Genomic DNA, 25,280 nt, shown 5'->3' with positions numbered 1-25,280 from the left:
TTCCCTCGCCCCGCAGGCTGAATGAGCCGGGGAGGGGGCGCAGGGAGCCAGCCGGCGGATTAGTCACCCCGGCCGATGGCGCGTGCAGGGGGTGGGTGCTCCCTCGGCGCCGGGAGCGCGGGCGGGCGTGGGGGGCGGGGCGCGCGGGGCGGGGCGCCTCGCCGGGGCCAATGGGAGCGGGGGCTCGGCGAGGGGCCGCCCACGGCCGCGCCAGCCGCATAAAGAGCCCGCGCCGGCGGCCGACCGCAGAGCTCGGCGCCGCCGCTCCGGCCGCTCTCCGCCGCTCTCCCTGCGCTGCCCGCGCTCCCCGCCGCTCTCCCTGCGCTCCGCCGCGCCCGCGCCGAGGACACCCAGGACCCGGCTCCACCGCGCCGCCGGCCCAGGGGCACTTCGCAGCCCGCCGCCTCCCGCCCGTCCGAGCGCCGCGGCCACCTGCTCACTCCCTCCGATGGAGCTGGACCACAGGACGAGCGGCGGCCTCCACGCCTACCCCGGGCCGCGGGGCGGGCCGGCCGCCAAGCCCAACGTGATCCTGCAGATCGGTAAGTGCCGGGCCGAGATGCTGGAGCACGTGCGGAGGACCCACCGGCACCTGCTGACCGAGGTGTCCAAGCAGGTGGAGCGGGAGCTGAAGGGGCTGCACAGGTCGGTGGGTAAGCTGGAGAGCAACCTGGACGGCTACGTGCCCACCGGCGACTCGCAGCGCTGGAAGAAGTCCATCAAGGCCTGCCTGTGCCGCTGCCAGGAGACCATCGCCAACCTGGAGCGCTGGGTCAAGCGCGAGATGCACGTGTGGCGGGAGGTCTTCTACCGGCTGGAGAGGTGGGCCGACCGCCTGGAGTCCATGGGCGGCAAGTACCCCGTGGGCGGCGAGCCGGCCCGCCACACCGTGTCCGTGGGCGTCGGGGGTCCCGAGACCTACTGCCACGACGCGGATGGGTACGACTACACGGTCAGCCCCTACGCCATCACCCCGCCCCCCGCCGCCGGCGAGCTGCCCGGGCAGGAGCCCGCCGAGGCCCAGCAGTACCCGCCCTGGGCGCCCGGCGAGGACGGGCAGCCCGGCCCCGGCGTGGACACGCAGATCTTCGAGGACCCGAGGGAGTTCCTCAGCCACCTGGAGGAGTACCTGCGGCAGGTGGGCGGCTCCGAGGAGTACTGGCTGTCCCAAATCCAGAACCACATGAACGGGCCGGCCAAGAAGTGGTGGGAGTTCAAGCAGGGCTCCGTGAAGAACTGGGTGGAGTTCAAGAAGGAATTCCTGCAGTACAGCGAGGGCACGCTGTCCCGCGAGGCCATCCAGCGCGAGCTGGACCTGCCACAGAAACAGGGCGAGCCGCTGGACCAGTTCCTGTGGCGCAAGCGGGACCTGTACCAGACGCTGTACGTGGACGCCGACGAGGAGGAGATCATCCAGTACGTGGTGGGCACCCTGCAGCCCAAGCTGAAGCGCTTCCTGCGGCACCCGCTGCCCAAGACCCTGGAGCAGCTCATCCAGAGGGGCAAGGAGGTGCAGGATGGCCTAGAGCAGGCCTCCGAGCCCGCCGGCCCCCAGCGGCCCGCCGAGGAGGAGGCCGAGGCCCTCACGCCGGCCCTCACCAGCGAGTCTGTGGCCAGCGACCGGACCCAGCCCGAATAGAGGGCGGCCCAGGCCGCAGCCCGCCCGCCACCCCCCGCCCGTGGCCTTTGCCGACCAGGACTGTCCGAGCCGGGCCGAGCCCCGTGCGGGGGAGCCCTCGTCCCCCGCCCGCTGGCCACCCCACCTCCACCTCCCGGCCGGACTCGCACAAACACGCGTCATCCAGACGTGGACACTGTCCCCCCACCCCCCCAGCAGCAAAGGAGCCCCCCCCCCCCGTCCTGCGGGGCCCCTGCCTCGTCACCTGCCTTTCTCCCGTCTGTCTTTCCCGGCCCCCATCCGCACCCTGCACACTCTCAGGCCGTGACCCGACTTCCAGGCTCCCTTATTCCGCCCTGCACCTGGGCCCTCCGGGCATTCAGAGGTCAAGTGTCCGGGCGGCACAGGCCAGTGTGCACCAAGCTCAAGGGACACCCCGGAACAGACGCGAAGACAGACCGGTGCCACCGGAACCCTGGCTTCGGCGCGCTGCCTTCTCCTGGCAGTCGCTGCGCGGCCGGCTGGCACTCTTGTCGCCGCCTCGGGCAGCCGGCCAGCCTCGGGCCACGAGGCCCCTCCTCCTGGAGGAGAGCTGAAGCCTAAGACGCAGCGGCGGCAGCAGCAGACCTGGCGTCCTGGTGCCTCCTGGCCCCTCAGGTGAGCCCCTGCCCCCACGGCACCACCCCCGGGCGGGGGGGGGGGGGGCGCTGTAGAGTAGGGAGGACCCAGGGCCGTCCATTTTCTGGGTGAGCCCACTGAGGCTCAGAGGCAGCCCCAGCTAGTTAGCTGCAGGGGTGGGGTGTTGGGGGGAGCGGTGGGGAAGGAGCAGAGAGCCCAGGGATCGGGGAGGAGGGCTGGGGGGTGCTGAGCCAGCTCTCACACGACCCGACCCGGCACTTTCTCCTCAGCATCAGTGATTCACACCAGCCTGGAAAAGGATCGGCTGGGCTTGATGACTCACCCACGGCGGGCGGAGGGTCCCACAGGGCCCGAGTCCTCACACTCAGCTGAGGAGCCGGGAGAGTGACGACAGGTAAGGGGCCCCATCTCTCCCACCGAGACCCTATCCCTCAGCTGTCCTTCCCGGGGCCCCAGGCCCGGCGGTCCCCAGCGGCGCTCTGGGCAAGCCGGGGGGCCGCCCCATAACGTCCACCCACACCCTTCCTGCAGAGCTCCTCCCAGCCTCTGGCCTGTCCCTGACCCCCCTGTGTCTTTCTTTCAGGTCCCAAGGCTCCCACAGAGCCTTTGCTGCTTGCCTGGCACTTCCCCTCCCTCTCCTCCTGCAAGCTGCCTGCACACGAGGAGACGTTGAGGTCGGCGAGAGGGGCTGCAGAGAGGACAGGCCCGGCGGAGAGCTGGTGGTGAAGACGGGCCAGCGTGAGGGCCAGGGCCTGCCGCCAGGCCTGCCCCGCTGGCCGCCAGCCCTCCCGCCCCCAGGTCCGCTGTGGCTGGAGTCGGCGTCTGCCACCTTGGGCCCTGCCTCGCTCCAGCCCAGGAACTCCCGGCCACGGCACGGCGGCCGTCCTCTCCTACCAGAGCTTTCCGGGAGCTCTGACGCCGAGGCCACAGCCCCTGCTCCCGCCCGCAGCCCCAGGCCCGCAGCCCCAGCAGTGCCCAGAAGCCTTTGCCCCTGGGGCTTAAGCGGGCTCTCTGCCAGGCCCCGCCATTGCCAGGGTCCGGACCCCCACCTCTCCAAACACCAGCACCCCGGTGCAGACTGGCCACTCACGTCTGTAGTCCCAGCAGGCCCTGGCTGGGGTCCTCCTTTCCACCTGTCCAGTGGGGGTTCCCAGGTTCAGAAGACTGGTGTCTGCAGAAGATTCTGTCAGCCCCGACATCATGCACTCCTGCCAGCACCCCCAGATTTTATTTTTGCACATAAGCCATAACCCACACTCACAAGCTGGCACGGGCTGCAGGGAGGCCCCAGGGTCCTCAAGAGGGTGTGGCCAGCCCTCCCTGTCCCCAGTGGATCAGGCCTTGATGTCAGGTCAAGCTGTGTGCAGCCCCCTGTCACCTTCCCTGAAGACAGACTTTTTAAGTTTTTGTTAATAAAACACTGAAACTTCTCGGTGCGCGCTGTCATTTCTCTGTGGACTTGGGTTGGTGGGCATGGAGTGCGGAGGGAGGCAGCTCGGGGTGGCGGGTCCCTGGAGCCCCCACGAGTGCAGACTGAAGGGTCTCTGGGGACCTAGGGAGCACAGGCCCATCACCCCACAGGCCAGTTGGTCAGGGTCCTGGATCCTCAGGGTAGAAGGGCCTCAGGGGCTCCCCCCACGGAAGCGAACGTCTGAGGCGGCCGGCAGTGGGAGAGACTGGGCGGAGCCCTCGTTGTAGCTGAGCTGAGCAGTGTGCCCCCAAATCCTCCGCCCACTGCCTGCTGGGGTGTGTGTGGTGGGGGTGTCCTAAGAAGTCTGCTGCCAGGGCTCAGCCCACACGGAGGCCTAGGGCTGGAAGCCGAGGGGTCTTCTCGGGCATCGAGCCCCGGGGACCCAGGCAAGGCAAGATCCCCGCTGGGAGGTGACCCAGACAAGTCCTGGGTCATAGACTTGGTCTCTCCAAGCCTGTTCCCTCATCTGCAAAATGGGCATACCATCACTAATCTAATCCACGCGTGGGTTCGAGAACTGAGACACGAGGGCCATTCGATGCCCCGTGGGCGGTTGGCCTCACCTGCCTCTGTGGGGTCACCAGGCCCCCAAGACAGAGGGAGAGATAGCCTGGTGGGGGCTCAAACCCCTGTTCCAGCCAGCGTTCAAGGAGAAGCAGGCCCAGTGGGGGCGGATGGTGAGCGGTTGGTTGTGAGCAGTTTTCTTGCTCAGTTGTGGGCCGGGCTAGGCCAGTGCATAGGCCGTAGGGCAGGATGGAAGGCCCCCCCCCCCCTCCCCCCGCCAGGCTCAGGCTGAGCTACTGTGGGACAGCTTCTTCCTAGGTGATGGCTCAGCTCTGCTCTTAAGACCCATCAACGGATTGAGCCAGGCCCACCCAGATTGCCTTGGTGATGATCTCCCTTACTTAAAGTCAACTGACGATAGGCTTCAGTCACACCTGCAAAAGGCCTTCATGAGAGTTTGATTGGATGCCCGGGGACAGTTCCCTAGCTAGGCTGACGTGTACAAGTGACCAGCCCCAGTGCCACAGTCATGGACAGGGGCTTGTCAGGTACCCAGCACAGGTCCTGCCCCTCCAAAGGGGCTGCTCTGCTCCGGGGGCGGGGGGGTGGGGGGGTCCTGGGCCAGGCGGCGGGGGCAGGGGCGGGGGCAGGGAGTGTGAGCCCCGCCCAGCCTGGGGAGGGCTGCCCCTGCTAGAGCTTCGATGCAGCATCGTGGTGGAGGACACGGCCTGCTGGGCACACAGGGGAGACCCGGGGCGGGCAGGAAATGAGCCGGAGCAGAAAGCACCACCTGCCACAAGGAAATGTCGTCACCCTCCGCGTGGAGAGGGCTGGCGGCCCCGAGCACGGTGCTCCCGTGGCGAAAAGGCAGCCTCTTCCCTATTCTTCCCTCGTATTTCTTTTAAATAATGGCAACTCTGACAAGAATGGGGAGAGGAAATTGACGGGAACAGGAGGCAGGGGCACCATGGTGATGCCTGGGAGGCAGGGATTTCTGCCGGAGACAGGCTACAGCTCACATCAAAGGCTGGAAACTGTAGGGGCCTTTTCTTTTCAATAAGAAGTTACTTCCGGTAATCGGGTGATTGTGAAACAGGCTCTCAGAGCACTTGCAGTAAGTAAGGGAGATGTGGCTGAGTCCCTGTGTCTTCAGAGCCGGGCCGAAGGCGGAGCAGGGGGGGCCATGGGGTGGAGGGGCCCACCCCCAGCGACTCTGGGTACAGGATGTTCCCCATAAAGGCCCGCCTCACCCTTCCCCGGTCCCGCCCATCCATTGTCACAGACCACCCAGCCTCCTCTCCTGACTAGAGGGTGGGGGAGACTGAGGCATGGGGAGGGGCTGTGCTTGCCTCCTTTTGGGGATCAGTGCTGGGACTGGAGGCAGGGCATCCAGGAGCCCTGGGGGGCTCACCCTGCCGACCCAGTTTGGTGGGGGGCTTCTGAGCCACGTGGAGGTGAGCTCAAGTTCCCAGGGATGCCTTTTCTAGAAAATCAAGTCTGCCCATAGCGCTGGTGTGAGGGTCTGTGGGCAGGGTGCCCAGGCCGCAGTGGGTGCTCAGTGGGTGCCCTGCTGCCCCTGCAGAGCTCAGCGGGGACTTGGGCCTTGCATATCCCCTGAGGTGCTGTTGGGGATGGGCCGCTGGCCGCAGCAGTTAGGAAACTGCCTCAAAGGGGCACCTGGGGGACTCAGTTAAGTGTCCGACTTCGGCTCAGGTCATGGTCTCACAGTTTGTGGGTTCAAGCCCCGCGTCGGGCTCTGTGCTGACGGCTCGGGGCCTGGAGCCTGCTTCGGATTCTGTGTCTCCCTCCCTCTCTGCCCCTCCCCCGTTCATGCTCTGTCTCTGTCTCTGTCTCGCTCTCTTTCAGAATAAATAGACATAAAACAATTGTTTTTTAAAAAAGGAAACTGCAGGAAGAAAGGGGCTGGGGAAAGTGTAGCAGTCAGAGGGAGGTCAAGCTGCTGTAACAAAGAGGCCCGACAAACAAAACAGCTTATTTTCTGCCACATAAACATGTGGCTGGCAGCTGGGCTCTGTCTGCTTACTCAGGACCTTCCGAGGGCTCTGCCTTCCCCAGGCCACTGTCTCCGTCTGCTGGTGAAGGCCAGAGGAAGGGCCCAGAGACAGGAAAGGCATACCTTAGTGTTTAGGCCCAGGGAGGCCCAGGAGGAGGCCCATCGCTGCCAGCCACAGCCAGCACAGGGGATGCTGTCTCGGGTCCACAGGCAGCTGCAAAGGGCCCACACGCGTGCAGGAGGGAGGGAGAGGTCTCGGTGGACAGCCGGAGGACAGAAGGCCACAAGGAGGACTGTTTGGGGTGATGTGAACTCCACCCTGCCCAACGAAGGTCTGGCCTCTGGCCTCGGCTGCTGGGAGGTCACCGCCAAGCCTGGGGACATCCAGAGTCCAGCGTCCTTGTTTCCCCGGGGCTCTGGGCCACACGGGATCGGCTCGGCCTCCCGAGGGGCCGGAGACTGAGGTCAGCCACGCGGGCAGTGAACGGAAGCCAGATAAAGGCCTCGCACGCCGGAGGCTGCCGGAAGGTTGCCGCACTGCCAGAAGCTGGGGGCTTCCTGGTTGGCGACGCTGGTGCGTGCCATCATGTCACTGCCCACGGCCCCGCGGGGAGAGGGCGGTTTGCACCCTCCTGGGCCCTGCCCGGTGCGCCCCAACCCCTGGCTGATGGTGGTGTGTGTCCTTTCCCCGTGATAAACCGTGACTGCGAGCGTGCCGCCCCCCGGGGGTGCTGGGAGTCCTCCTGGAGGATGATCCCGGGGACCCCATAGTCTACAGCTGGCATCAGAAATGAGGGTGGTCCGGAGGACAGTTCCAGGTGACATCATTTCACAGGTGATGTGACTCTAGTCCATAGGGACTTTTAGCTCCAAGACGATTTAGGATTAACGTAGACACTTAAAAGAGAGATGGGGCGCCGTGGTTCAGTCGGACTTCGGCTCAGGTCACGATCTCACGGCTCACGGGTTCAAGCCCTGCCTCTCCGGCTCTGTGCTGACAGCGCGGAGCCTGCTTCGTATCCTCTGTCTCCCTCTCTCTCTCTCTCCCCCACTCGTGTTCCCTCTCTCAAAAATAAATAAACTAAAAAAGAAATTTAAAAGAGAATCAACCTCAAAACGTTACCACCTTTGCCAAGAATTTGTATGTGCTTCATATTTTAAGCATTTTCACACTGCAGACAATTTGGCTGATAGAAGTGATGCCGACGCGGACTGTCTCACTGGGCCCCTGGTTACGCTCGCGGCTTTGGGTAGAAACCATATACGATTTTATGTACAGTGTTGGAACATTGGGAAGAGCTTAAGAACCACCATACCGTTCAGCATCATTTACTGAGTTTATAATAATTAAGTTTTCGGAAACTTCACAACGTCTGACAAGGTAGATTCCATGTAGAATATGTTAATCTTACAGACGTAGCTTAAAAGGCTTGAAGACAGGGGCACCCGCGTGGCTCAGTCAGTTGAACGTTGGACTTGGGCTCAGGTCACGACCTCACGGTTCGGTTCATGGGTTCGAGCCCTGCATCTGGCTCTGCACTGAGAGTATAGAGCCCGCTTGGGACACTCTCTGCCCCTCCTCTCCCCCTGCCCCTCTCCCCCTCCCTCTGCCCTTCCCCCCTCTCCTTTCCTCTCCACCTCTCTCTGCCCCTCTCCCCACCCTCTCTGCTCCTCTCCCCTCTGCCCTTCCCCCTCTCTCTGTCCCTTCCCAGAGTGCTGGCCTGCCACAGGCAAGGTCTCTCTCTCTCTCTCTCTCAAAAAGAAAAGGCTTGAAGACATAAATGGGACCAAACGTTACTTTGAAGTGCCCTCAAGTGGCTCTGAGCAGTGAGGACTGCAAGTGTAACTTGGAATCTGAAGGGAAAGCTTGGTTGGGGGTCTGTAATTGGCCTGTTCCAGCACTAGTTTAAAGAACAAAGTGGCCTCTGAGCCCTCGGCCCAGCACAGGAGCGCTCCCTCGCAGGGGACTGCCGTCCCCGTGCCCCTTGAGTGACTGGTGGCCACGGTCCAGCTGACCTGTCCTGCCCCCGATGCCCCCGCTCCCCATCTCGTCCCCTGCTCTGCTCCCCGGGCTCCTGCTTTTCCTCCTTCTTCCCTCCTCTTCCTTTCAGTTGGATCTCGTTGGGGTCTCCGGGTCCCTGTTGTCTCTGTCTCCATCTCTCTCTGTCCCTCTTCCTTATGACAGAATTCCCATGATAGGGTCCTCTAAGATGGGCTCCCTAGAAGAGGATCCCTTAGGACAGGATCCCCTAGGACGGGCTCCTCTAGGACAGGATATCCAAGGACAGGATCCCCTAGGACAGGCTCCCCTGGGACGGGATACTCTAGGACGGGATCCCCTAAGACAGGATCCCCCAGGATGCGATCCCCTAGGACAGGCTCCTCTGGGTCAGGCTCCTCTAGGACAGGCTCCCCTGGGACGCGATCCCCTAGGACAGGCTCCCCTGGGACAGGATCCCCTAGGACAGGATCCCCTAGGACAGGCTCCTCTGGGTCAGGCTCCTCTAGGACAGGATCCCCTAGGACGGGATCCCCTAGGACAGGCTCCCCTAGGACAAGCTCCTCTGGGACAGGCTCCCCTAGGACGGGCTCCTCTGGGACAGGCTCCCCTAGGACAGGCTCCCCTGGGACAGGATCCCCTAGGACAGGCTCCTCTGGGACAGGCTCCCCTAGGACGGGCTCCCCTAGGACGGGCTCCCCTAGGACGGGCTCCCCTAGGACGGGCTCCCCTAGGACGGGATCCCCTAGGACAGGATCCCCTAGGACAGGCTCCTCTGGGACAGGATCCCCTAGGATGGGGTCCCCTTCGACAGCCCCATATTCTCAACCTGGAAACTGAGGCACAAGGAGGTACAGGGACAAGACCAAGATTGCCATGAACCGGCTAGACTCTTGCTCCCCATGCCTCCTGCCTGGAAGATGCTGGCAAAAATGTCCTCACCGGAGGGATGTTTCTGAGCCCACACCCTCCCCCACTCCGCCTGGCACACGCTCTCCCTCCTGGAGGCGAAGGAGCAGGTGGTCCTGTGTCTACAGGAGAGGGCTCTGCTTCAGGCCCTGCCTTTGCCCCCACCGACCCCTGGTTCCAGATCCAGCCCGGACCGTGAAGCTCCCCGTGCTTCTTCCTCCCCTGGGCTCCTCCACCAAAGTCCCCGCAGACCCGCCACCCAGGGGCTCCCCCCCGGCGGCGCCCCCACGCTGCTGCGCTCCCAGCCTCTGCCCTACTTTCCGGGCAGTAGCCTTCTCCTGTTTCCTCCAGGAGGGAGGCCGGGCGGACGCAGCCCCGCGGCCCTGGGCTCCGGCGGCCCCAGCATGGGGCCAGGAGCTGCAAGGGGGTCGGTCCTCCGGCCCGCAGCCCCCATTCCCCTCTCCGATGGAGCCTCAGAGCCTGACCGGCCACCGTATGGACCGGGAGGCGGAGGCCCCGGCGAGGCAGGGAGTCGCCAGGTGAACCAGACGGCCCCCTTCGAATCTCTGTCCGCTTCAGGCTGAGTCTTTGGGGCGGCGTGAAAGCCGGACATCCGGCGGCAAGCTTTCCTTCCTGGGCCTCGTCCTCTCTCGTCCCCCCTCCCCTCTCTCTGCAGCCCCACCCGGGCACCTCTGCGAGCACGCCGCTCCCCTCCCTTAGCCACGCCAAAGCCGCCCTGCCCAGATGACCAGACGACCCCAGCGCCGACCCCGGGCCACCCTGGGGGACGCGGGTGAGGGCAGCGTGGCCTGAGCCGGGAGCTGAAGCCAGACCGCGTGTCACCGCCAGGGGCACCCCAGACCCTTCACCGTGGCTGACCAGTCCCACTCTCGACTCTGCACCCGAATCTGCACCCTTTGCCCCAGGCCTCGCGATGCCCCCAGTCCCGGCTGGAGCCTGTTTGTCCTCCCGCAGTCTCAGACTGCGTCTGCAAGGAGCCCCAATTCCAGACCCCTGCTCCCAGCCGCCGCCCCGCTGTGCCGGGGAGGTGACACTTCACGGGCCAGAAGCCCCTTCGGCAGGCCTCCCCGGCCTCCTCGTCCCCCTCCTTCCCCGGCCCCCCCCCCCCCCCCCCGTCTCTACCTCTGTCCCCTTCTTTCTGTGCAGCTTCCTCTGGCCCCTCCCGTCCTGCCAGCCACTTTGTCCTTCCAGAATCCCTTAGAAGCAAACCTCCTCCCGCCACCCCCACCGCCCCGTTCCCTCCCGTAGGCCCCCGCCCTCTGCCTGGCTCTCCCCAGCTATTTCCTGCCGCCCACCTCTGTGTACACTGCTCCAGAACATCTCCTCCCCCGGACCTGCCCTCTGCAGGAGCCCTGGACCTTGGGCACAGCCCCACCTGAATGACTTCTGAGCACAGCATCCTTGGCTCAGGCCCAGAAAGGGCCGGGGGGACCCGGCGTCCCTCTCCGAGTCCCTTCCCCCGTCCACGGCTGGGCCCCAAGCTTGGCTCTGACCCACGGGAGGACATGTGCCGGCCGCGCCCCCCTCTGCCCCGCCTCTGAGCCTTGGTGCCACACAGAGCGTGCCAGGCTCCGGCCCAGGCGCCCGGAAGAGGGGCGGCTTGTTTAGAGGCTGCTCCCCAGAGACAGCAGCTACTTGATGAGGGAGCGAGCACCCCGCCCCAAGGGTAACTGGCTGGCTCTAGAAGGAGGGTCAGACCGGGGACTTCTGAGGCCCTCTGACGCCTCGCTTGCTCAGTCCTCTGGATGGCGCACCGGGGGCCACAACGCTGTCTCCATGCCCTCGCAGGGACCGGCCACCGTCCGCCAGACTTCTATTCATCCTCCAAAGCCCTGCTCTCTGTCGTTCTCTCCTCCGTGTCTGGCGTCTTCCATGCCAGGAGTCTGGGCTGTGAAGGAGGCTATTTTTAGCCTCTGTTATCCCCGTAATTATCTTGTCTCTGTTTTGCCCTGTACTTGGTAGAGTTCTGCCAGAAAATGTCAGTCTGTCTCCACGCTCGGGAAATGGGGGCGAGGGAGACCCTCACCGTGGAACGGGAGGGCGCCCCCCGCGGCGCTCAGAGAGCCCCCCGGGGAGCTCCGCTCTGCGCACGACTCGCCAGAGACGTTGGCCCCACCTAACCAAGGCCAGGAGGACTTTACAGGAAACCGTGACCCCTCCAGCCACAGGGAGCTGGGGATCCCAGGCCGTGGGGCTGGGGAGGGCCCCCACAGCCCCGGAAGTAGGGCCTGGCCTGGATGAGGCGCCCTGAAACCACGTCCGTAATGAATTCTCGTGATGAATTCTTGTCGGTGAGCGTTCAGACCTGGCCCTGGAGAGCAGGGGCGTGGCTTTCCCCCGATCCCCGGCTGAAGCAAGAGTTGGCGGTCCACTCAGACCCCCACATCTCCCGGAGCCCCTCGCGGTCAAGAAGGAACCCGTGTGCTCCCGCTGCTCCTCGAAGCCTCCGAGGAGACCCTAACTGGGGCGTGCTCCTGTGCGCAGGTGAATCTCCGCTGTGCGGGGCTCCGGGTCAGGAAGAGATAGGGTGGGGGCCTGTGCGCTGCTGTCTGGGGCTGTGGGGTTCCGAGTCCGGCCGTGGGCTGGAGATAGGCGCCTGTGGGGACAGAGGCACGGGACGAGGCTGCTCGGCCGCCGGGGGTGGGGGGGTGGGTGGTGACGTGGCCCGGGGTCTGGGGCTGGGACGCCCCCTAGGACTCCAGTTCCTGGGCCCCGGACCTCAACACCTCCCCGAAATCTGACGTGTGAAGCCATCGGGCATCTCTGCGTCCAAGCTTCCCTTGGCTCCCGCTGGCCTGGCCTTAAAGGCCCTTCCAGGACCATCCCTCCGTGGTTATTTCTCCCTGGATGCTCGTTTTTGGAAGTTGTTGTTCCTTATTTAGTGTGTTCCTGCATTTCTCCCCTGCCCCATCATCCAGGTGTTGCCATGGGAACCAGGCTGTGGTACCCATGGCATCCTTGATGGATGAGTTTCAGGCACCTGTGTGTGTGTGTGTGTGTGTGCGTGTGTGTAGTAGGGGGTGTGTGTGGAGGGTGGTAGGGGTGTGTGTGGAGGGAGGGTGTAGGCGTGTATGGGGGGCAGCGGGGGCAGGGGCTGACAAGGGCCCCTGGGGTTCCGGATCCATCAGGAGGTGCAAGGGGGTGGTGATCAGAAATCTCCATTCGTGGTCCCATCACTGCCGCTGTCCTGTTCCTCATGGTGGCCCCTCCTGCTGTCACCATCCCAGCCGGGCTGACATCAGTGTCCAGAAAGGCCCCCAGTGGCCTCACGTCATCCCCCGTGCCCTCACAGCTGCCCCCTCCCTCCACCTCTCCCTTGACGACCAGGACCAGCGGCACGGCTGAGCCCCCTCCTCTTGTGGCTTGGGCAGCTGTGGCCTCCGCGCTGGCCGCGGGCCCCCAGCAGTGACACGGGTCAGAGTGCCTGCCTCCCGCAGACTCACTGGGCTCCCTTCCTCCCCCTCAGTCTCCCCATCTCTGCGGTGGCAGCCATGAGGTCACCGTCACACCTGCAGAGTCCTCCCCTGGTATCCGCTCCTGGGACCCAGACCACGGAGGGTGGGGGGCGGAGGGGAGCGGGGCTGCCGTGGTGAGGGGGGGGGGCTGCAGCGCTAAGAGCAGCTCCGCGCTGTCTCGGTGCCAGCGTCCCGATGAGCTGCGTGGGAGGGAGAGGAGAGCCAGGAGCCCGCAGGGCCTCAGCCTCCTCCCTCCTCCTGCTCTGCCTCCCCCCTGCCTGCCCCCTCGTCTGCCCCCACGCCAACGCGTGGGCCGTTGGGGAGGGGATGGGGGCGGTCTCTGGAGAGCCAGAAAGAGGAGGGGGGGTCTCATCCCAGGGCAGAGCCGGCCCCCAAACCACGCTCTGCTCCCAGCCCTGCAGACCCCACAAAGGACGGTTGGGGCCGCTTGTCCCCTGACGCTGACCACTTCCTCACTGGCAATGCTGTGCATTTACCGGGTTAAATAAAATGCGTGATTTAAATGAATTTCTCTGGTTGCCAGAACGTTGTAAGTCATATTCGCGGCTCGCTCTCTGTTGCCGGGTGCTGGGCGCCTCACCCAGGGGACATCCCCGGAAGGGGCAGGGGCTGGTCGGCTGGGCCTGACCACCGGGTGAAGGGGCTGGGTCCCAGGGTTGCGGGAGCTCTGGCTTCCCCGGCTGTCAGCCGGGGAGCCCTAGGGGCCCCAGAGGCTGTGCGGGGTCTCTGGGAAGAGGCCAGAGCCACCGCAGGGGTGTGGTTCCAGAGCCCCGAGGCTGCAGGGAATTGTTGCCAGGAGAGATCCCAGGGGAGCCAGCCTGCTTCCCACGCAGGGCCAATTGGGTGCTTATCCAACCGCGGGAAGGGATCCCTCCCACAAAACCCACACCAGCTGAGATGCGGGGCTGGGGCCGAGCCTGCAGCCACCCTGCCCCCACAGTGGCACGCCAGCCCCGCTCCAGGGCAGGCCCTTCCTCTTGCCTTCTGCCCTCCCTCCCTGGGCCTCAGCCCCCCTGGGGGCAGCTGACCCACCCCCCCCAACCCAGGGGCTCCTGTCATGGTCACCCCAGCCCTCGGGGACCTGGGTTAAAGACTCCTGGGCTGTGCCTGAGGTCTGCCCTGTGGACTCTTCTGAAGGAAGGAGTGGAAAGTGAATTTCTAACAGGCCTTCCAAATGTTGTCATAGTGATGCGGATCAAAGCCCCTAGGGGGGGCCTCCCTGTCCCCTCCCCACATAGGAGGCCACACTTCCCTTGCCTTCAGTGCGGGCACCTGAAGGACAGCCAGGTCAGTCTCAGGGGAATGGCCCAGGGGGCTGTGGATGGATGCCTGTAGCACCCCCCCCCCCCCAACTAGCTGGTGACGCCTTTGTCCAAGAGGTGCCACCTGCCTGTGAACACGGCAGTCCAGAAAGGGGCTGGGGACCGGCGGGGCCTCTGGGCCTGGCCCACAGACTGAACCCTTGCTCATGGCCTCCTCTGTCCCCTGGCCTTGGACGTGGGGCTGGGTGGTGCCGGTGCCCGGATGTGTGTGGGGGGGGACTCGGGGCCTGCCCCCCAAGATGCCAGCCCGTCTCTGCCCTGGACTCGGCTGTTCAGAGAGCCCAGACTTGTGCTGCCAGGCCCTCTGCACCCGGGTCCCCCGGCGGGGGGTGCGGCCGCCCTCCCGGGAGACCTCCGACTTCCACCGACGGGCAGCTCTGTGGCCGTGGGACACCCATCAAAATGCACATAATTCTTGTCCATGGAAACCCCGCTAAGTCTGGTGGCAGGCAGGTGACCACTGCCCCATCCACCTGCAGGTTCATTTCCACATTCCTTCTTCCCTGTGTCCATGTGGGGCTCTGGTCGGAACATCTTACGGGTTTTGACAGGGAGTCAACCCTTACCGGGCACGAGCTCTGGCTCACGTGCGTTTCTTCACCTTTGGCCAGAAAACCGGAATATGTGCTTCCCTTCACCTGCAGCGACCCGGGCCCCATTGAACCTCAAGCCTTCCTGGAGCCCCAACCTCAGGCCTCCCTAGAGGTTTTCCTGGGGGATCCTCAGCCTGTCTGGCTCCTGCTACCCCTCCTCTCTCCTCCTGGACCCGCCTGCAGCCTCCGCCTTGGCCCTGTTTCCTGCTGTCCTCACAGCTCTGCGATGGCAGGTGGGCTCCCCAAGGGGGGCGGGGCTTAGGTATGCTAGAATGATCCCACCCCCCCTTACTTCTGGAAGGAAGGAAGGAAGGAAGGAAGGAAGGAACAAGGAAAGAAAGAAACAAGGAAAGAAGAAAGAAAGAAAGAAAGAAAGAAAGAAAGAAAGAAAGAAGCAAAGAAAGAAAGAAACAAGGAAAGGAAGGAAGGAAGAAACAAGGAAAGAGAAATAAAGAAAGAAAGAAACAAGGAAAGAAAGAAAGAAAGAAAGAAAGAAACAAACAAACAAACAAGGAAAGGAAGGAAGGAAGGAACAAGGAAAGAAAGAAAGGAACAAGCAAAGAAAGAAAGAAAGAAACAAGGAAAGGAAGGAAGGAAGGAAGAAACAAGGAAAGAAAGAAAGAAACAAGCAAAGAAAGAAAGAAACAAGGAAAGGAAGAAACAAGGAAAGAAAGAAGAAAGAAAGAAAGAGGGGAAAACATAGATCAGTGTCTCTCATAAATATAGGTACAAAGATCCCTAACAAAATAGAAGCAAATAGAATGTCACAGTGTATAAAAATAATCATGTACTGTGACCGAGAGGCTTGTTCCTGGGGTGCAAGGCTGGCTCAGCATTTGAAAATAAGCAATGTAATTCACCATATTAGTGGGCCAAGATGATAAATCACATGATCATGTCTCTTGATACTGAAAGAGTAGTTGAGAAAATATAACACTTTGGTCACGATAAAAACTTGCAGAAAAATAGGAATTGAGGGGAGTTCTCTCGACCTGATAGTCTACAAGAAACTTACACCTAACATCACACCAGTGGTAAAAGACCAAACGTTTTCCTCCTAAGATCAGGAATATTGGAAGTTCTAGCCACTGCAATAAAGCAAGAAAAATACATAAAAGGCGTACAGATAGAAAGGAGGAGATAACACTATCCTCATTTACAGATGACACAATCGTCTGTGTAGACAATCCTAAGGAATTTACCAAAAAACCCCTTTCGAGCTAATAAGTGGGTTCAATAAGGTCACAAATGAGATCAACACACAAAAATCAGTTGTGTGGGGCGCCCGGGTGGCTCAGTTGGTTAAACATCCGCCTTCTGCTCAGGTCATGATCTCACGGTTCGTGGGTTCCAGCCCCACGTCGGGCTCTGTGCTGACAGCTCAGAGCCTGGAGCCTGTTTCAGATTCTGTGTCTCCCTCTCTCTCTCTACCCCACCTCTGTTCATGCTCTGTCTCTCTCTGTCTCAAAAATAAATAAACATTAAAAAATTAAAAAGAAATCAGTTGTGTATTTCTATGTACCAGCAATGAACACGTGGAAACAGAAATAGAAATATCATTTACAGTTGCTGGGGAAAAAATGAAATACTTAGGTGTAAATTTAATAGAACATGTTCAGGCCTTGTCTGCTGGAAGTACAAAAGATTGATGAAATTCAAGAGGCTCTAAATAAAAGGAGCGATATACCATATTCATGGATTAGAAGAGTCAACAGGGTGAAGATGTCAATTCTCCACAAATTTATGTAAGTTTTAAGGCAACTCCTGTCAAAATTCCACAAGGACTTTTTGTAGCTATGGACAAGATTCTTCCAAAATTCTAAAATTTACAGGAAAAGGCCAAGGAACCAGAATAGGTCCTAGGCTAGCTGAAATCGTTTTCAAAAAAGAAGACTCAGGCGTGAGGGATCGATCTACCCACCTCTGAGGTTTATCACGACGTCGCTGCAGTGATCAAGACCGTGCAGAACCGGGGGCAGGAGGGGTGCACAGGTCGGTGGAACAGGACGCAGGACGCAGCACCCAGGCGGGGACCCCCGTGCGGCCCGGCTGCTCTGCCTGCCTTGCAGGGAGGACACGTGTGAACACCCAGCGCAGCTGGAAACCTCCCCCTCCCTCACCCCGTGGCTCCCACGACCCCACGACCCCCACAACCCCCCCCCCCCCCCCACTGTGTAGGCAGCCCCTCCTGGAGGGCCCCCGTCCCTGACTGCACGCCTTGGGGAAGGGAGGGGAGAATGGGGATGGGACAGGCCCTGGCTGGGCTAATGGGGGCGTGGCCTGCGGTTGGCCTTTTGCCACCACTGCTGCACTAGGATTTGAACACAGCTCCCGTCAAGTTTCTCCATCGGGCCAACTTGCCTGGTTATTTCCCTTTGCCGAGTGCACCTTCCCTCCTCTGTGCCAGTGGCTCACTTCTTCTCCGGAGACCGGCAGGGCCGCCCATGCCCACCAAGTCTACGCAGGGAAAGGTCTCGTGAAGGGGTCTCTTCAAAACCTCTATGGCTTTGGGGAGACTGGGGGGTTCTGCATTACCATTGCCCTTGATGGGTGATCTGGGGTCTTAGATGACCCCTATCTTGCCTCCCTCCCTGCTTCATTTACATGTTTGGAGAGATAGTGAGTTCCCCAGCCTTGGAGGTAACCAACCAGAACCTGGAATGCCAGGGACGCTGTGGAAGGGACTTCTGTCAAGGAGGCAGGAGACTGGTCACGAAAGTCCTCTCTGGGCCCGAGAGAGCTTCTCCCAAAGCGAGCTGGTCCTTTGGAAGGAGCCTGCTGACGGGGTGGGGGGTAATTTCAGCCTTGGGGAGATGGCCAAGGAAAAAGTGAAGGAATCGTCAAGGGACTATCAAACCCTGGGAGGTGGAGGGACATCACCCTCGTGGCTCTGCAGCTGTCACCTCACGCTGTCACCAAGGTGGTCCTTGAAGAAGCAACACCTTTGTACAGAGGCCCTTGCCATGTCCCAGGCCATCGCTGGTGAGGCGGGGGGGCCAGAGGGGGGTGACAGCAGCAGCATTCAGAGCCAACACGCTCTGCCTCCCCCCGGTGGGGGGGGGTCTCCTTCTGATGGGGTTCCGTCAGCAGGGGAGGGGCCCAAGGGGATGGGCACAAGAGTGTCTCCACCTGATATGGGGACGCGGCTGACCGCCGGAGGGGCGAGCCCTGGCCTGGGGTTGCTTGGCTGCAGACATCTTGAAGCACCACCCCCCCCCCCCGGCCCCCCTCCGCCGGGAAGACTGCCCCTCCTGGCCTTCCCTCCCTCTCCATCTGCTGGCAGAGCAGGACCCAGAGCCGGGACCCGGGAGGAGAGTGTCGGGAAGGGCCTCTGAGGCCTCTTGCTTGTCTCAAGTGCGGCGTGAAGCCCGAGTCTGATGGCGACCGGGCGCCGCCTCCCTGTGGCCGATACCCTGCTCCTTCCTGCTGCTTTGAAGCCCCAGAAGCCTCTCTTCTGCCAAAAGGCAACACCTGAATCCAAAGCCTTGCGTTTGCAAAGGATACTCGCCCCCTGCCCCCGCCGTGGGGGCCACATGCGGCCCCCCAAGCACCCCCTTCTCCGGGCTCCACCCTTGCACTCCGGCCCGGGACCGGCTTCCCCTGCTGTATGCCTTTGTACGCTGTTCCGTCCCGTCGCGTGCCGCAGTCTGGCAAGCTCCTCCCTCTGCTTCGGCCCCCAGCTCCAACGCCCCTTCCTCCAGGAAGCCTGCCCTGATTGTCCCCGGCAGACCTGGACGGTTTCCACCGGGCGCTTTTGAATGACTGTTGGTTTAGGAGTCTGCCTCCCTGGCAGGCTGAGCCCCCCCTTTCTTCCTTTCCCGAGCTGACGGGGGACAGTACATTCTGGGTGTTCAATCATCATATGTGGAATAAGTGAGTCAGATGGTGGCAGCCTGTCGCGGGGAGCCGTGGGCTGTGACGGGACTCAGCGGGGCCCGTGTCTTTCCCATCCCACCTCTTCCCCACGGGGAGGGGTCCGTCCATCTGAAGCCGTGAGGCCCCCACACCCTGCCTCCCCAGCTCCACGCGGACCTTGGGCGGCAGGGAGAAAGTCAGCCTGGTAAGGCTCACAGAGTCACCAACCGCAGGGGCAGGGGCGGCCCCTCCGTGGCACACGCTTGGGTTCCCAGGCTCCCCAGTGTGACCCCAGGGCTCCTGCAGTTCAGGGCCTCCCTCCGCCCAGGGGCCCCTCCGGGTGGGGGTGCCGGAGCCCCCTCACTGCTCCGTCTGCTGTCTCCATCTCTGTGCACCTGATTCTGGGTTTTCAAACTCGGGCAGTGACGGGTGCGTGCTGAGGAACTGCCACCGGGTTCAGGGGCCGTGAGGACGTGCGGCAGGCAGGGGCCTTGTCAGCTGCAGCCCTGAGAGCGGATCCCCTCCGAGGGGCTGGAGGGTGGGCGGCCCTTGGACGGCTGCCTGGGAGGCCCCATGAGCCGAGCCTTCTCCGAGCACTCTGTCCACTCCATGCCGCGACTCGGGACCCCTCTGCCCCGGGCTGCCTTCCCCCAGTACCCTGCAGTCACTCACATGCAGCTCGACCTTGGCCACAACGGGGCTTGTCCCCACCTCTCAGATTGCTTGTCCTGCCCCCTTCGCCCCGCCCCTGCCACCCACCAGCCACACAGCCCACCTGTCTCCAAAAGCCTCGCGGTTATGGTGTCGAGGTGGGATTCCTTCCCCCCAGCCCCACCCCGTGCCCCTCCCCTGCTCCCCACCGCTGCCATTGTCAAACCCCCCATGACCCCCCCCCCCCACCTCGGCCTGCCCCTCCTCGCCCCTCCTCTCACAGTGGTCCCCCTCAAGAGCACCCAGGGTCCTCTGTCCCTCTCTTGCCTCCTCCAAGAAGCCTTCCCAGGCTGCTCCTGATTCCACACCCACTCCAGGGTGAGGGCCATCCTCCTGCTTCCTCAGATTTTTGGCCCCCAGCCGCAGGGCGATGGCCACACCACGGGCACCTGCACTCTCCTGTCTAGAAATTGGCGCTTTGAGTCCTGGCCGCTGCTTGACTTCTGACGCGGGCTGTCACCGGCCTCGCCGGCTCCTGGGCAAATGCACCCTGGCCGCCCTGCAGCCCTCCTTCTCCAGCCGAACTCAGACCTGTCTCCCCCAGCCCCTTGCCTCCTCCAGGACGCCCCTTCCTGAGAGCAGGATGCCTCCCAGCCCCCATGCCGTGCTCCCAGCCTCAGGAGGGGCACCCACTGAGCACGGGGCCTGGGGGCACCAAGCCCCTGGGCTGGGCAGGCGCCTGCCAGTGGGGTGCTTCCCGGTGCTCCGGCGCCGCCCACTTCCGCTCAGAACCACCACTGGGCGGCTTGCTCTACCCTCCAGGTGGCTGCCCGCCCAGTCCCGGCGCGCCCGCGCCCCCTGCCTGTGGCCTTTCTGCTCAGAGCTCTGAAGCAGAGGCCAGCCAGTGCCCAGTCCCTCCCCCCTGACCAGCCACTCTTCCCCAGACAGCCCTCGTCACCACAGAGACGGCACGTGCCACCGGAGGCCCAGGAACTGAGGTCCCCGTTCAGATGTGGGGCCCTCGAGGGCCACGTGCCCACAGTGTGGCCTGAAAGTTCGGTTCCACCTGACTGCGATCTGGAGGCGTTGAGGGTCTTTAGCGAGCCCCGCAACCCCCCCCCCCCCGCCCCGACACATCTCAGGGCCACTCTGGCCCCTCTTCTCGTGGCAAATGGTCCAAAGGGCTTGTGGGGGTTGGGAAAGCCCTTTATGTGTCCCTACAGTGCCCCAGAGCCTGGACAGGGCTGCATCAGGGTCCCCCACCCCACCCCGCCCTCCCCACCAACACCCTCCAGAGCTAAGAGCTGTGGGCCTTGACCAGGGAGCGGGGGGCACAAGTGGGGAGACAAGCGTCCTCCCGGCAGAAGGTTCCTCGGGCCACAGCTTTCAAACTGCCCAACAAAGCGGCCGCTGCCTGTCCTGGGGGAGGCCTCATTCTGGGGCTTTCTCTCTACACCGGGCTCCCAGCCTCCCGATGGCCTCACAGATGGAGGCCTCAGGCCAGCCGCCCGCAGGCCCCCCGTTCTGAGCCCGGGACCCACCTCTCCCACGGCACTCATGGCAGGAACCCCCCCATTGGACCGCTTGTGGGGTCACCCCCAGCTTCCTTGGGGCCCCATCCCTTGTCAGCCCCTGCTGGTGGCTACGGTGGCCTCAAGGAGCCGGTTCGCATTGTACTTGCCCGCCTGCCTCACCCCGAGCTCATCCGAGGGGAGGGGGCCTCTTTCTAACTCAGCGGTCTGCAGCCCTGGGATTTTCTCTGCCTGGGGAATTGGAGAGCCTCACTGTTGATCAGGGATGCCCTCGAGAGCGTCCCAGAGACAGTGACGGGCCTACAGCACTCTCAAGGGGACCTCTTCCAGCTGCCCCCAGGGGTGGCTGGCGGGGGCGTCTCTGGAGGAGGAAGTTCTTACAATAAAAACTCTTAACAGGTCAAGGCTCCTCAGGGGAGTTACGCCGCACGCTGTTCTCGGGAAGGCTCAGGAGTGCACCTGCTGGTGGGGCTGGGGGGGGGGCGAGGGGAGTCCCGGGCGGAGGGCGCGGCCGAGGCCCCGTGTGGCAGTTGCCAGGGAGGGGACCCCTGGTCTGTCTCAGCCGGAGGCTGCTTTCGGTCACTGAGCAGCCCTGGGGGATGGTGAGGTGGGTGGGCGAGTGGGGGGGAGAGGATCCCTTGGGGAGCACTGCCAGGGAGGGGCTCGGCTTCCCCCGGGGGCAGTGGGTGTGGCTGCACCTCCGAGTGCCCCTCAAGGGGAGGCCATCACGGAATGCGCCCGTGGGCAGGTGGGAGCAAGTCTGCACCCGTTTTATATTCTCGGGGCTTTTGGGGGCCTGGCCCCGGGCAGCATCCGGATGATGGTGCGGGGACACACGCCCTCGAGGGCCTTCATGGTGCTGGTCAGAAGCAGGCAGGGGTCTCTCCAAGGAGGGGCCCCTCGAGCGAGGCCTGACTGCCGCTTCCCGGCTGCGACAAGGCAGGGTGGGCACCGCCGTCTCAGGCCTGTCTGTCTGGGTCAGCGTCCAGACCTGCCCAGGTCCAGACCAGCCACGCGCGCCCGGAAGGCCCTCAACTGCCCACGATGTCAGTTGGGGATGGAATTCTCAGGACAGGGTGGCTGTTTGGGAAACAGGGTCAGCCAGGGAAACGCGGTTTCTGGACCCACTTTCTCAGGAGACGTGTCCCCACTGAGCCCTGGGATCAGAGACTCGAAGACTCACGGAAGGAAGGCCGCCCGGAGGTATCCACCCCGACCTGAGGCATAGCTGAGCCGCCGTAAATGCGCAGCTGGAGCCACGCCCACAGGCCTTTCGAAATTTTTTGTTAATGTTTATTTCTTTTTGAGAGAGAGAGAGAGAGAGAGAGAGAGACAGAGAGGCAGAGCAGGAGCAGGGAAGGGGCAGAGAGAGAGGGAGACACAGAATCCGAAGCAGGCTCCAGGCTCCGAGCTGTCAGCACAGAGCCCGACACGGGGCTCGAACTCACGAACTGCGAGATCATGACCTGAGTGACCTGAGCCGAAGTCAGATGCTTAACCGACTGAGCCACCCAGGTGCCCCCGCCACAGGCCTTTCTAGATGCCCCCCAGCACTCAGGACACCACACTCACAATCACAGACGATTTTGACAGGGGCCTCCAGTCTGCATGACGTCCACGGGGCCTGTGCTGACCTCCAAATGGCATTGGGGAAAGCCAGACACACAGCTGCTCCTGCCCCCGGCTGCGCGGTCTCCCTGGGTCACTGGAGGAAGGCCCTTCTGGGTCACCTCGGCCTGGCTTGGCTCCCAGCCCCGTGAATCCATAAATGTCCTCCAAGTCTCCCCCAGGCTTTCTCGGAGAATAAACCCTTTGCCATCTGGTGGCGGCCTGTCAGGGCCTCTAGGGCTGGGTGACCTCGAGCCGTCACTGCCTCCCAGCGGCTCAGATGTCTGCAGGACGCTGCTGGTTTGTGCAGGGGCTGGGGATAGGCTGACGTCCTGCCCCCCTGTGAACCTCTCCCAACACCGGCCTCTCCCAGGCCTGAGCAGAGCCCCACCCTCGAGGCCGGGGCCTGACCCCTCCCTGTCTCCTCAGGGTCCCCGGACCTCGGAACACAGGTTGCAAATGGTTGCAAAGGGTACAGGAAACAGAATCCCCTGGAAGCCCGACACCCCGAGATGACTTTTGACTGTAAATCTGAGTCATCGAATTTTTTTATTCCCTGTGGGCTCCTAAGCATTTCCCCATGTCGTTGAACAGTCTTTAGAAACCTGACTTTTGATCACTGCCCCTCCTTCCTCTACTTTGGAACATAGCTTTTTAAATCCATGAAGCACCCTCGAGTAGGTAGATTTTTCACGCATTTCTCGTTTTCCAGAGATTAAATTCCCAGAAATGTGCGCCTGTGTGCACTCTGGGGGTCTTAGCTGAGATTCCCTCTCTTGGGGGCTGTTATCTTTCACAACCTTTTAAACAGTCTTTACTTGTGAATAACATCTTTTACATGAGATTTCGTGGATTGGCCTGAAGCTCGTCTCTGAGTTGATTCCCAGCGTCCCCGAAGCATGTGATTAGCAAGGCAGGCTCCCCGTTGGGGCCTTATGGCCCGGCGAGGGAGGCATAAAGGGAACCCCGGGGAGGAGTGGGTGGGGGCCAGAGCAGAGGGCCAGCAGGTTAAGGGAGCACGGAGTGGAGGGGTACGCAGGCGACAAGGAAGGTGTGCTCCGGGCAAAAATAGCTTGTGCAAAGGTACAGGTAGGGTTCTGAGTGTGGACCCTGGGGACCAGGCAGGGAGCAGCAGTTGACAGGGTCCCGGGGGCCTGGGGTGGTTCCTTCCTTTGAGAGCAGTGGGCAACTCGGAAGGTGGGTCACTGCACCTGGTGGTGGTGGCGGGAGAGGAAGGGCCCTGCAGGTGGGGGGCCACCCCTGTTGGGGGAGATCAGCGAGCAGCGGGGGAGCCCATGCTCTCCCCTCCCGCAGCTGCTTTCCTACCTAGCTGACCTCTGCCGTCTCTGGCCGAATCATCCTCTTTGGGATTTGATTACTTCGGGGCCCCTGAACATTACTTCCTGGGGTCCGCTGTCCCCTTCATGGACTTTGGGGGTCTCACCTCACCCACTCCAGGAAGCCTCCCAGGCCTGCTCCCACTATCGCTGCCAACAACCTGGCCCCCACCCCAGGCTGGGAATGGGTGACAGTGGCCCTGGTCTCACCCGTGGAAAGGGCTTTGGGGACCAGTTCAACCTGGGGTTCGACCTCCAGGAAGAACTCTCTCCCCCAAACACCAACATCCTCCCGGCCAGAACCCATAGCCAGAGTGCAGGTCACAAGGGCCTTGGAGGAGGTGAGCGCCTGTGCATGGGGTGTTGAGGGCGCCCTCAGGAGTGTATCACCAAGAGTCAGGCGGGAGCAAAAGCGGGGCCTGCTGGGGTCAGAAAGGAGTCTCGGGGACCCTAGATGAGGGAGCAGCCAGCTCGGACCAGGGTGGGGAGGGAGGGGGCTGACGCGGGCCCCGAAGCGACAGGGTGCTGAGGGTCTGGGCGAACAGGGGGGTCAGATGTTGGGATCTGGGGTGCCGGCTGCAGGTGGCCCCGGGACGGAGGGCAGGGCTGGGCTGTGGCTGTCGGTTGTCACCTACTCCAGGCCTGTGCATGGGACACCGGACATCTGTCGAGTGAGGGAAGGAGGAGCGGGGGTACTCGGGAAGTACAGGAGGCTCCCCCGAGAGCCGACTGGCACCCCTGTTCCCTGGCGCTGTGCCGGTGGCTGTAAGAGCCCAGACGGACGGGGCCCCTGCCCCTGCCCAGAGAGGGATGGTCCGGAGCCCAGACTGGCAGCATCGGGGTCCCCTGGAGGCTTCTTAGAAATGCACATTCTGGCCTGTCCCGGGCCCTCTGAGCCAGAAGGTGCCCTGGAAGCGGGCCCCTCGCCATCCCCTCATGCTGGGGAGCCTGGTTGAAGGGTGGGTGGGTGTGGACGGCCCAGGGAGACGTGACGGCAGAGGAGGGCCCCGGGCTGCCATGGGGCTGCAAGGCCGGTCAGAGCACATGACTCCTCCACGCAGGCCCAGCTCAGAGGGGGCGGTGGGTGCCTGGGCTCTGGTCCCCCTGCATCCTGGGAAAGCTCTGGTGAAGCTCCTTTGACCCTCCACGATGCCCCTGGGCTGCGGGTGTCTGGACAGTGGGAGGCCGGATTCGGGATGTGGAACCCGAGCCTCTGGGAAGGGGAACCTGGGGCTGGTGAGGACCCGATGGCCTTGAATGTCAGCTCATCCTTTCTCCTTCCCTAGGTCCCCAAAGCTCACGGAGCTGCATGACTGAGGGGGCCCTGGTAGGTTGGGGTGACTGACTGGGGTAGGGTCCTGATAAGGTTGGGGCAACTGAGGCGGGGGCCCCAGTGTGGTGTGGCCTCTCTTCGGCAAGTCTGACTGGTCCTGCCCTCTGTCCCCGCCCCAGAACCTGCTCTCCAGGGAGGTGACGCTGTCCATGGTGGCCATACCCAGTGAGGGTTTCTCCTGTCCCCACTGGAGGTCCAACTGCCTGTCGCCCGAAGGGGAGCAGAAGCTGGATATTGGTGAGCAGGTGGGCTGGGGGCTGTGGGGATCGGGGGCCCAGTGGGCGGTCTCTGGACAACACTGTCCTGGTCCCCTCCAGGCTCTGAGCACGTCCCTTCCCCCGGCCGTTTGTTTCAGGTCACTTGGCTTCCATTTGCCAAGTGTCCGCTCTGTGCAGGGT

At 62.8% G+C, this 25,280-nt stretch overlaps 2 protein-coding genes across 3 annotated transcripts in view; both read left to right on the top strand.

The window, feature by feature from the left end:
• The first annotated feature begins 238 nt into the window (after positions 1-238).
• On the top strand, positions 239-3,687 carry ARC (activity regulated cytoskeleton associated protein). Its single transcript, XM_058699269.1, has 3 exons — positions 239-2,275; positions 2,527-2,651; positions 2,841-3,687. Exon 1 carries the CDS (start codon positions 449-451, stop codon positions 1,637-1,639), a length of 1,191 nt encoding a protein of 396 aa, XP_058555252.1. The 5' UTR covers positions 239-448; the 3' UTR covers positions 1,640-2,275; positions 2,527-2,651; positions 2,841-3,687.
• Positions 3,688-21,633: 17,946 nt separating this feature from the next.
• Positions 21,634-25,280, top strand: part of LOC131494718 (maestro heat-like repeat family member 5) — a 30,229-nt gene continuing 26,582 nt past the window's right edge. For both annotated transcript variants that reach the window (XR_009253571.1, XM_058699268.1), the window contains exons 1-2: positions 21,634-21,807; positions 25,002-25,119. Coding sequence is in view for 1 of the 2 variants with exons in the window: in XM_058699268.1 (XP_058555251.1) it covers positions 21,649-21,807; positions 25,002-25,119 (277 nt within the window). In the remaining variant the exon portion in view is untranslated. The remainder of the gene's footprint in view (positions 21,808-25,001; positions 25,120-25,280) is intronic.

This window comes from Neofelis nebulosa, chromosome 14 (assembly GCF_028018385.1).
Source record: "Neofelis nebulosa isolate mNeoNeb1 chromosome 14, mNeoNeb1.pri, whole genome shotgun sequence".
NCBI classification, from domain to species: domain Eukaryota; kingdom Metazoa; phylum Chordata; class Mammalia; order Carnivora; family Felidae; genus Neofelis; species Neofelis nebulosa.
The sequence above is the reverse complement of the archived record's forward strand: the minus strand, read 5'-3'. Positions and strand labels throughout refer to the sequence as shown.